The 12,656-nt window shown below is 39.2% G+C and overlaps 1 protein-coding gene across 3 annotated transcripts in view; it reads left to right on the forward strand.

Annotated features, from left to right (window-relative positions):
• The window catches only part of GUCY1A2 (guanylate cyclase 1 soluble subunit alpha 2), a 586,113-nt gene that overhangs the window by 110,986 nt on the left and 462,471 nt on the right, over window positions 1-12,656 (forward strand). For all 3 annotated transcript variants that reach the window (XM_059874953.1, XM_059874952.1, NM_001191341.1), the window contains one exon: window positions 12,346-12,407. In XM_059874953.1, the coding sequence (XP_059730936.1) occupies window positions 12,346-12,407 (62 nt within the window). The remainder of the gene's footprint in view (window positions 1-12,345; window positions 12,408-12,656) is intronic.

Raw genomic sequence — 12,656 nt, forward strand, 5'->3', positions numbered from 1 at the left:
TGATTTGTAAACTGTGAAATGTTGCACCAACGGAAGGTGGTGTTATTTTCTGTAGTTCACTGAAAACAGAAATTCTTAGATTACTTGAATGTGCTCTTTCCTGAGTTGGAGGAGAACTAATAAATAGCCCTTTGGCTCTATTTTAGTTCAAGGAATGTATGTTTTCAGATTAAATCAGTATTGATGGTGTTGAAAGTGAAAGTCAAAGTGAAAGTGAAGTCGCTTAGTCGTGTCCGACTCTTTGCGACCCCGTGGACTGTAGCCCACCAGGTTCCTCCGTTCATGGGATTCTCCAGGCAAGAATACTGGAGTGGGTTTCCATTTCCTTCTCCAGGGGAATCTTCCCGACCCAGGGATCGAACCCAGGTCTCCCACATTGTAGGCAGACGCTTTAACCTCTGAGCCACCAGGTGTTAGGTCTTGTCAAAGTGAAATTCAGTGGCTCTTTTGGAAAGGCATTAAAAAAGTAACAAAGGGGAAATTACTGGAAAACAAAGATATTTTGTATAGAAAACCTTATCACATTGAGTATATGTTAAGTCTGTAAGGGCTTCCCTGGTGGCTCAGAGGTTAAAGTGTCTGCCTCCAATGTGGGAGACCCAGGTTCGATCCCTGGGTTAGGAAGATCCCCTGGAGAAGGAAATGGTAACCCACTCCAGTATTCTTGCCTGGAGAATCCCATGGACGGAGAAGCCTGGTGGGCTGCAGTCCATGGGGTCGCAAAGAGTCGGACATGACGGAGCAACTTCACTTCTTTGTAAGTATATTCAATTTAAAGTCGATAATTAAATGATGATGAGCGCTGTGCTTTGCTAATTAGAGCATAATTTGAATAAGGCTAAGGCTATAAGTTTGAATCCTTTTATGGGTCAATTAGCATAATGTCAGTCTTTACCGTAACCATTCATGAGGGCACTGACATGTACACCTGTGTTCACAAGGAGAGTAAAGTGGAGACGAGATGAAATCATGCAGATTTTCAACCAGTATGTATAGAACTATATATTATAATGCATCTCCAACTTTTATTTTTTTTAGCATACTTATCATTTTTTATTTTTGTAATTGTACTACCAATTTTGTTTAGCAAACTAGTGTTGTAGTTCACAAATGGTATTCCAAGTTTCCTGAGAGGTGGTGTAATGCCTGGCACATTCTGACCCTCTGTTTGCAAGTGCTTAACTTTACAATTCTTTACTTCAGAATGACTTTGAGAACTATTAACTTCTTATATGTGTTTTTTAGATGGGAAAATGGAGGCATTTCCCCAAGTTTCCTTACTTCCAGGTGAAGGGATTTTGGCCAGTTTTATAAACAAAAAGGTCAGTAGCACAGCTGGGCTTGAAATACAGAGGTCTTGACTCAAAGTTTTATATTTAATTTGCAGTGTTTTGTTTTGTTTTGTTTTTTGGTTTATGTATAGTAAGCTTAGTCAGAAGCTAGGAAAATTCATATTATGCCGGGATCTTTAGCAAGACTGGTGATTACCACAACTGCATGCCTTTCAGAAGTACTTACACTGGTTATTTGAAATGACTTATAATTTTGGCTAGTTTTATTAAAAATACCCATCATATATTTTGATCCATTGGTGTCCATGGACCAACCCCATAAATGTAAGATATTATCATTTTGATCACTTTAAGTGAAGGAATTTGACATATACAAATTCCTTATAAGCAAAGTGCTCTATTGTTACAAAGAAAATGATCTTTGGATTGTGATTTGGAAGGTGATGAAAAGATTCCTTGCTTTGAAATTTATCTCTCACTGACAAGCCTATTTACCACAATTCCACCTTTAGTAGTTCAGATCATCTTATGTAAAGTAGGAAAGCTCATTTATACTATCATCTACCTTAGTAAGGATTGAGGATCAAGTTTTTTAAGATATTAAGGTAAGATTTCTCCTGAGTACCATCTGGGGTCAGAGTACTAAGGGGATTTCAAATTTTGATGAAGGAGGGAAAGAATATGCAATGATGATTTTTGGAGGCCTGTTTTGGGGAGTTTAGATAATGGTGGTAGGGATTTATCCTATCAGAATGCAGCATAAATAAACTGGACACTCAGAGGGTAGGGAAGAGGGTGAGAGAAAGCTAAGGAAGAGAAAGTGAAAGTGCATCAAAGGGTTTCCCTAGTGGCTCAGTGGTAAAGACCCTACCTGCCAATGTAGGAGATGTGGGTTTGATCCCTGGTCTGGGAAGATATCGCATGCAGAGGAGTAACTAAGCCATGCTTCACAACTGTTGAGCCTGTGCTCTCGACCCCAGGAACAGCAACTATTGAGCCCCTGCCCCACAGCTACAGAAGCCCATGCACCCTAAAGTCCATGTCCCATAGCGAGAGAAGCTCCAGATCACTACAAAGAAAAGGCCTTCTCTGAGGACTCAGCAAAGCCCCAAATAAAAAGGAGATGGCAAGAGTGAACATCATTAGCTTAGGAAACAGAGAACTAAAATGGACAGGAATGAGTAAATTTAATTCAGATGACCAATATAACTACTATGTGGGCAAGAATCATTTAGAAGAAATAAAGTAGCTTTCATAGTCACAAAAGGGTCCAAAATGCAGTATTTGGGTGCATTCTCAAAAACAACAGAATGATTTTGGTTCGTTTCCAAGGCAAACCATTCAACATCACAGTAATATAAGTTAAAGTGCTACACACAGTATGTCAGCAAATTTGGAAAACTCAGAATGGCCACAGGACTGGAAAGAGTTAGTTTTCATTCCAATCCCCAAGAAGGGTAATGCCAAAGAATATTCATAGTACCATTTGTGCTCATTTCACAGGCTAGCAAGGTAATGCTCAAAATCCTTCAAGCTAGGCTCCAATAGTACATGAACTGAGAACTTCCAGATGTACAAGCTGGATTTAGAAAAGGCAGATGAAATAGAGATCTAATTGCCAACATCCATTGGATCATAAAAAAAAAGCAAGAGAATCCCCCCAAAACATCTACTGCTTCATTGGCTACACTAAAGCATTTGACTGTGTGGATCACAACAAACTTGGAAAATTCTTAAAGAGGTAGGAATACCAGACCACTTAACTTTCCTCCTGAGAAATGTGTATGCAGGTTGAGAAGCAACAGTTGGAACTGGACAAGAAACAGCAGTCTGGTTCAAAATTGGGAAAGGATTACTACAAGGCTATATATTATCATTTTGCTTATTTAATTTATATGCAGAGTGCATGAGTGCGTGATAAGTCACTTAAGGCGTGTCCCACTCTTTGCAACCCTAGAGACTATAGCCCACCAGGCTCCTCTATCCATGGGATTCTCCAGGCAAGAATACTGGAGTGGGTTGCCATCTCCTCCTCCAGAGGATCTTCCCAACCCAGGGATCAAACCCAGGTCTCTCCTGCATTGAAGGAAGATTCTTTACCACTGAGCCTCCAGGGAAGCCATATATGCAGGGTGTGAGTGAGTGATAGTTGCTCAGTCAGGTCTGACTCTTTTTGACCCCATGGACTGAAGCCTGCCAAGCTTCTCTTATCCATGAGATTGCCCAGTCAAGATTAATGGAGTGGGTTGCTGTTTCCTTCTCCAGGGGATCTTCCCTACCCAGGGATCAAACATGGGTCTCCTGTGTTGCAGGAGGATATGCAGAGTACATCATGCAAAATGCTGGGTTGGATGAAGCACAAACTGGAATCAAGATTGTCAGAAATCTTGAAATATCAACAACGTCAGATATGCAGATGATACCACTCTAATGGCAGAAACTGAAGAGAAACTAAAAAGCCTCTTGATGAGAGTGAAAGAGGAGAGTGAAAAAGTTGGCTTCAAACTCAGTGTTCAAAAAACTAAAATCCTGGCATTTGGCCTCATCACTTCATAGTTAATAGAAGCAAAAAAAAAAAAAAAGTGGGAATAGTGACAGATTTTATTTTCTTGGGCTCCAAAGTAACTGTGGACAGTGACTTCAGCCATGAAATGGAAAGATGCTTGCACCTTGGAAGGAACGCTATGACAAACCTAGGCAGCATATTAAAAATCAGAGACATCATTTTGCCAACAGAGGTCCGTGTAGTCTAACCTATGGTTTTTCCAGTAGTCACGTACAGATGTGAGAGTTGGACCATAAAGGTTGAGCACTGAAGAACTGATGTTTTCTAACTGTGGTCCTGGAGAAGACTCTTGAGAGTACCTTGGACTGCAAGATCAAATCTGTCAGTCCTAAATTAATTAGTCACAAAATTAGCCACAACAATCCTGACTGTTCATTGGAAGGACTGATGCTGAAGCTGAAAGTTCCAATAGTTTGGTCACCTGATGCAAAGAGCCTACTAATTGAAAGAGACCCTGATACTAGGAAAAACTGAAAGCAAAAAGAGAAGGGGATGATAGAGGATGAGATGGTTAGCTAGCATCTCTGACTCAATGGACATGAATCTGATTAAACTCTGGGAGATAGAGAAGGACAGGGAGGACTGGTGTTCTGCAGTCCATGGGGTCACAAAGAGTTGGACACGACTTAATGACTGAACAATCAGAAAAAATTTTAAAAAATGGTTATAATAAAAATAAAGTACATCTAAGACAAGACAGTCATGATTTTTGTCTATGGTCTTTGTGTACATAGATTTAAAGAACATTAAGTGTGCTTTCAAGAAGCAAACAATTAATTTGAATCCATGTAATTCTTCATTCTTATGTCAACTTTAAAATTTCTCTTTTTGTAAAGGAGGGCTTCTAATCTCTCTAGCGTTTATTCCTTTTTAGTCAAATGGTGATAATATTAAAATCAGTCTATTTCCCTGGATTGGTACATTAAAAACATGAAATGTAAAGTGCTCAACCAAATAAAAGATGTTAAATATTATGTGCAGTTCAGGTTGGAGATTAAGTGTTTGGATTCTGGAACAGACTATCTGAGTTTCAACTCTGCCTTTGCCTGTTTTTACTTGTTTGACATAGGACAGAATAAACTTTCTGTATCTCAGTTTTCTCATCTATAAAATAATAATCTCCCTCATAATGTTAATATGAAAATCAAATGAGTTAATATTTGTAATGGGCTTAAAGCCCAGTGCCTTGCATAAATTAGTACTGCTGCTGCTAAGTCGCATCAGTCGTGTCCGACTCTGTGCAACCCCATAGACGGCAGCCCACCAGGCTCCGCCGTCCCTGGGATTCTCCAGGCAAGAACACTGGAATGGGTTGCCATTTCCTTCTCCAATGCATGAAAGTGAAAAGTGAAAGTGAAGTCGCTCAGTGGTGTCTGACTATTAGTGACCCCATGGACTGCAGCCTACCAGGCTCCTCCGCCCATGGGATTTTCCAGGCAAGAGTACTGGAGTGGGGTGCCATTGCCTTCTCTGAAATTAAGTGCAACAGTCAATATTACATACAATACAATACAGTATTAATTGTTGTTATGTGTATGCTGGCACAAAATTGAATGCTGATATAAGTGTGTGGGACTTAGTTACTTGGAAAAATTTTAAAATCCTATGTAAATGCTTCAAGCAATATAATTCTCTGTGTTTACAAATAATATTTAATTTTAAACTATTAGTGAAATTGTGTTGATTTAGCAGTTACATGTGAACATCTTTCAGAAGCTTGCTTCTTTTTTGAAACTACTGTCATTACTGCTGATTTAGGTAATTTTTATAGAGTATTGGTCTTGATCATCATGTTTTTATCTTAAATGAAAGATTTTCAATCCTGACTAACATTCGAAGTAAATGGGTACCCCTGGTACTCAGCATTGGTATTTTTTAAAAGCTCCCCAGGGGATTTTAATGTGTAGGCAAAGTTGAAAATTGTTGGCCTATTTCTTGTTGTTCAGTTGCTCAGTTGTGTCCAACTCTTTGAGACCCCAACGACTGCAGCATACCAGGCTTCCCTGTCTTTCATTAACTCCTGGAGTTTGCTCAAACTCATGCCCATTGAGTCGATGATGCCATCCAACCATCTCATCCTCTATCGCCTCATTCTCCTCTTGCCCTCAATCTTTCCCAGCATCAGGGTATTTTCCAGTGAATCAGCTCTTCACATGTTGCCTCGGGCTGTAGTAATTAAATATATATCTATATCATTTAGTTTCTGACATTAAAATATAATTTTTCTCATATTTAAGTAAATAAGATAACATGGCTATTTCTGGATATTTCTTTAAAGGAAGATCTATTGTTTTCGTTAATTCTCTAGCTTGTGGATATGTATTATAAAGCAAAAATGAGAAATTTATTTGCTTTTAAATTATCTGTGGATTTTTGTTTTTGGCATAATAAATGCTATATATATTTTAAAAATGTATATAGAATCACATAATATTAAAGGTGAGAAGGACCTGCAAGGCATCTAGTAGAAAGATTGTACACTTGGAAGCAAATCCTGGCTTGCAGTGACTCATTCATTTTCAAGTTTTATGATCTTGGGGTACTTAATCAATTTGAGCCCTAACTTCATCTCTGTAGAGTTGAGATGAGTGTGTACTTTGTATGATGTTGACTCCTTTTCATGTGACACACAGACACAATCTTGACACACCCAGTTTTCATTCCCTGCCTCCTGCCTGATCTGCAGACTGCCTGGTTACGGATATGTAGAGCAGGGATTGTGTGGGAGCTTCTGCGGGGCTGTCTGAGCTTGCAGGGCCAGTTGCTGAAAACTTCTTCCTCCTGCCATTCATGGATCATGTCTCTGGCTCTGTTTGGACTATGTCATGGCTGGTTGTTTGGATGCCATGACTTTTCATGAGCATAACATTTAGTTTGTGGGGGTCTGTCCCTGCTGACTAACTAGAGTGAAGCTGTTAATGAGACTAGAGATGAAGATGGCTTCTTGTTGCCACATGGCAGAAGCTTTTGTGTACTTCCTCTTTGCGCTCTAGGCAGTACATGTGCAGGACACAGATGGCTGCCTTCTCTTCTCAGCTATCTTCTTATGCATTGTTTCTTTGTGCTGAGTAGGACAGTAGGAAGTCACTACCTCAATCTTAGTTTAGGGGAAGGAGAGAAAAATTACAGACCTCTTTGATTTTCTTTTTTGTGATAGGGACCGTGGATTTTGTTTCATTCCTAACCCTTGTCTCTCCGATCTTGTGGCATGTAACTATAAAAGTATTAAGACCATCTAACTCTCCTGTCACACATTCTTTATGTCCCAGGAAGGGGGTTCATGGATTGCTTCTTATTAGTTATATACAGCATGAGGCCTGAGGTCCTGATCTTGTCTGTGGTGCATCAGTGTCCTAAAGCCTAGGCCTGGCTTTATGTCTATTTTCAATCTCACTTTTGAGAATTCTGCTTTTGTCACCATCTCTCTGCACTGATCTGAAGATTTTGTTGGAAATATTTGTACATTCAGCTTCCATTTTCCTATTTTCCTCTATTGTAATAGGCACCATCTTCTCATTATTAGTCCTAGTGGTAAGTCTATTGATATTTTTAGGTCATGAGGATCTTAAAACATTACACTTGTGGGGTGGGTGTTCTAAGATAAACTTTGTGCTCCTCCACTAGATTTTGAGAGTCTTGAGGTAGGAACCATGTTTTTAGCTGAACAGAGTTATGACTATCATTTATTTAGCACCTGCTATTTACCAGAGACTTTGATTTATTTCAATTAATTACCTTAAAATAATATATACATGAGAAATGATTTCAGATAGCCTAAGTAAACTGTCCAAGGTCATCTAGTTTGTGAGTCAGAGTTGGATTTTGACTCAGTTTGATCTTAAATCCTCTTTTCTAAATCGTCTTTCCAAACTACTTCTTAAAGGAAAGGAAAGTCACTCAATTGTGTCAAACTCTTTGAGACCCTATGGACTATACAGTCCGTGGAATTCTCCAGGCCAGAATACTAGAGTGGGTAGCTGTTTCCTTGTCCAGGGGATCTTCCCAACTGAGAGATCGAACCCAGGTCTCCTGCATTGCATGCGGATTCTTTACCAGCTGAGCCATCAGGGAATCCCAAAGGAAAGGATAGATACAGGTAACAGGAATGCGATTTTGGCCTGTAGATGGTTGATGAAACTGATATGGAGTTGCATTCTTAAAGAAAAGGAAAGGAGATCCACGAATCTTCAGAGCCCTTGCTTTTCGCACTAATCCACATTGACTTGCATTACTGGCATACATGGACGTTTAGCAAATGTTGTTCAGCTTTCAAGGCAGAAGTCACCCCTCCCATGCACATGTCTTCACTTTGTGCTTTTTAATTCATATCAGAGAGACTCAGATTATGTGATGATGTCTCATAAATAGGCAAACTCTGAAGAAAATTGGAGTGAATCCATGATTATAATCCATGGTGAGGAGTCAGGGCTGCATTGAAGTCACCCTTGACTTACTGAAGATCCAAGGATCTTTGCTCGTAGTTCAGACCACCAGAATGTGCCCATTGGATTTGGCAAGTGATAGCTAAGAGTCGGACTCAGCGACTTCACTTTCACTTTTCACTTTCATGAATTGGAGAAGGAAATGGCAACCCACTCCCATGTTCTTGCCTGGAGAATCCCAGGGACGGGGGAGCCTGGTGGGCTGCTGTCTGTGGGGTCGCACAGAGTCAGACATGGATGAAGCGACTTAGCAGCAGCAGCAGAAAGTATATAAATCTTTATGAAGTTGAAGCTTTGTTGAATGTGCCCAGAGAGCATTTTCCATTTAATGTATTTGGAAACTCTAAATATAATTCCTTTTGGGGAGTAAGAGTAATTGCTTCAGAAAAGAAAAAAAAAAGTCGGTTCTTTAAAAGGCTTAACTCCTTTCATAAACATTTGCTTTTAATGACTGGGAAATTCCTTTATAGGAAAAAAATGACCTTTGGCAAAAATTAGGTCATTTTGGTCTTAACTGTCCCTATGCACTCTGGTTCTTGCTTTATGTTCCAGGTTTTGTCACTAGAGGTTATTGGAAGGATAATCCCTCTGTGGATAGTCACTGCTTTTAGAGCATGTTGCCAAAGTGAAAGTTATTTTAGCTTGGAAACTGCCAAACCAGTACAAGAGACTCAGATCACAGAAGTTCTAAGCCAGTGACTGATAATGACTTGCTTTAGGTTGGCCATGAGTTGGGTTTTTAAAACATACTTTTCATGTGCATTAGGATTGCTATGTCTATTTCACTTTCTTCAGATTTTTCCAGAGCCTCTTTGCTTGGGTCAGGAATAATTTATCTTTTCTAGGTATGTTCTTCTGCTTTGATTCTGTTCTGTTCAACAGAAACATCTATGCGAGTTTGAGGCCTCATGAACATCTTATCCCAGTATAAATGAAAAACAGGTTGAAAGAAATTACCCTGTACTTCTTTCCCCAAACACTTGGAGGCAGATTCTTCCTCAAATTAATTTCTGAAATGGCTTGACTAAAGTGAAGAATATGTCTGAACTCTTAGATTTGCTCAATGAGATGTTCTTCTAAATGGTAGTGCAGAATAGTTCTCAGTGGTTGCTCTTGATTTAATTGAAACTCACTTTTCTCAAGCTTTTTAAAAAAATTTCTCCATGCACGATACTGGATGCTTGGGACTGGTGCACTGGGATGACCCAGAGGGATGGTACAGGGAAGGAGGAAGAAGGAGGGTTCAAGATGGGGAACATGTGTATACCTGTGGCGGATTCATGTTGATAATGGCAAAACCAATACAATATTGTAAAGTTAAAAAATAAAAAACAAAACAAACAAAAAAACTTCTCCATGTAACCTTATACAGGCTAAAATCCCATTCCTGTTTTCTGTATCTGTCCTTTCCTTTAAGAAGGAGCTTGGAAAGATGATTTATAAAAGAGGATTTAAGATCAAACTGAGTCAAAATCCAACTCTGACTCACAAACTAGATGACCTTGGACAGTTTACTTAGGCTATCTGAAATCATTTCTCATGTATATATTATTTTTAAGGTAATTAATTGAAATAAAGTCTCTGGTACATAGTAGGTGCTAAATAAATGATAGTCATAACTCTGTTCAGCTAAAAACATGGTTCCTACCTCAAGACTCTCAAAATCTAGTAGAGGAGCACAAAGTTTATCTTAGAACACCCACCCCACAAGTGTAATGTTTTAAGATCCTCATGACCTAAAAATATCAATAGACTTACCACTAAGACTAATAATGAGAAGATGGTGCCTATTACAATGGAGGAAAATAGGAAAATGGAAGCTGAATGTACAAATATTTCCAACAAAATCTTCAGATCAGTGCAGAGAGATGGTGACAAAAGCAGAATTCTCAAAAGTGAGATTGAAAATAGACATAAAGCCAGGCCTAGGCTTTAGGACACTGATGCACCACAGACAAGATCAGGACCTCAGGCCTCATGCTGTATATAACTAATAAGAAGCAATCCATGAACCCCCTTCCTGGGACGTAAAGAATGTGTGACAGGAGAGTTAGATGGTCTAAATACTTTTATAGCTACATGCCACAAGATCGGAGAGACAAGGGTTGGGAATGAGACAAAATCCACGGTCCCTATCATAGAAAAGATAATCAAAGAGGTCTGTAATTTTTCTCTCCTTCCCTGAAACTAAGATAACCATTTTCTACAAAGGAAGTTGTTGAAACTTTTGAGTATTAAGTAGGGAGATTTTTACATGTCTACTGGACGTTTTCATAGGGAGGTAGACATGGAAGAATTTCAGGAGAACCCTGACAAAAAACTGCGTAGACTCCTTTAAATCATATATCTTAAAGAAAATCAGTTTGAAGGATTAGAGATGGGAAATAAACTGATATTTATTAACTGCTTCTTAGCACCAGCATTGTGTTATATCCTCCTGCAGATTACCTTTTTTAGATTTACCTTGGTTTGTGTAGTTAGTTAGTGGCAGCCCATGAGATTACCAAACTACCATGCTGCCCTCATATCTTGAAGGATCTGGGTTAGAGTCATTTTGTGGTGTTGTTCAGTCACTAAGTTGTGTCTGACTCTTTACAACTCCATGGACTGCAGGATGCCGAGCTTCTGTGTCCTTCACTGTCTCCCTGAGTTTGCTCAAACTCATGTCCATTGAGTCAGTGATACCATCCAACCTTCTCATCCTCTGTCATTCCCTTCTCTTCCTGCCTTCAATCTTTCCCAGCATCAGGGTCTTTTCCAATAAGCTTCAGCTTTAGCATCAGCCCTTCCAATGAATATTCAGGGTTGATTTCCTTTAGGATTGACTGGTTTGATCTCCTTGCAGTTCAAGGGACTCTCAAGAGACTTCTCCAGGATCACAGTTTAAAAACATCAATTCTTCAGCTTTCAGCCTTCTTTATGGTCCAACTCTCACATCCATACATGACTACTGGAAAAACCATAGCTTTGACTAGATAGACCTTTGTTGGCAAAGTGTTGTCTCTGCTTTTTAATACACTGTCTAGGCTTATCATAGCTTTTCTTCCAAGGAGCTAATTAGTGGCAGACCATGAGATTACCAAACTACCATGCGGCCCTCATACCTTGAAGGATCTGTGTTAGAGTCATTTTGTTGTGTTGTTCAGTCACTAAGTTGTGTCTGACTCTTTGCAACCCCACAGACTGCAGGATGCCGAGCTTCCGTGTCCTTCACTATCTCCATTTTAATTTTAAATTCTTTTAAATTCTTTTAATTTCGTGGCTGCAGTCACCATCTGCCATGATTTTGGAGCCCAAGAAAATATAAAATTCATCCATGGCTATAATGGCTCAGTGTTTTGATAAGCTTTTTTTTTCCTGCTTGATTGATTAAAGGTTTTTATTATTTAACAAATTCACTGTCTTGTCACTGAGGATTTGGTTCTTATAATTTGTTAATAAAATCTGTGCTTTAAGGTTTTTGTTTCACTCATGCCTCCCTAGGTCTGAGACTCCCAAGTTGAGGCTTCATTGCCTAAATACGTCTTGGAATAATTCTTGGTCTGAGTTTAGGAAACTCTGTGTTCAGCTATTGTGAAGAGGAGGGGATATAAACTTCAGTCATGAGCTGCTTAGTTATTTTCTGCAGATCCTATTTCTTGCCCCTCCAGGAGGCTCTGGAACCATTGCTTGAGATCTCTTGAGAAAGTCAGGCTTGACCTGGGCATTACTCTTCTTTAGAACACCCTTTCTCCACTGCCCCCCTACCCAATATCTAGGTTTATTGTAGGTACTCGATGAGCATTTCTTTGAACTTAATAGCTGATACAAAAGCTTTGGGGAAAATATGGCTAAGGAATGCTATCATACTTGAAATTGGGAAATTTGGAGTAATTACCTAGTGTCTCATATTCTTGTGGGGAAAACACATGGCAAAATTCACAATGAGTTGATATTGTAAAGGGAAAATTCGTATGAGATGATTCAGAAGCTACATATCTGCTTATGATACTCAGAATGGGGGATGACACTGATTTGCTGATAATGTATTATTATTATTCTGTAGCCCCAGATGATACAGCAGACTCTCAAGAGGACACTGCAATATTATGAGCACCAAGTTACAGGGTAAGGAAAATTGGATTTTGGTTTTTATTGGGAACAAGTTAAAGATAATTCCTACATAGAGAACAGAGTTGTGGTTGCTAAGGGAGAGAGGGTTGGGGGAGGGATGGAGTGGGAAGTTGATGTTAGGAGATGTAAACTATTATATACAGAATGGATAAACAACAAGACCCTAGTGTATCGAACAGGGAACTATATTTAATATCCTGTTATAAATCATAAGAATAATATATATATAAAGGATGTATATAT

This window comes from Bos taurus, chromosome 15, assembly GCF_002263795.3.
Source record: "Bos taurus isolate L1 Dominette 01449 registration number 42190680 breed Hereford chromosome 15, ARS-UCD2.0, whole genome shotgun sequence".
Classification (NCBI taxonomy): domain Eukaryota; kingdom Metazoa; phylum Chordata; class Mammalia; order Artiodactyla; family Bovidae; genus Bos; species Bos taurus.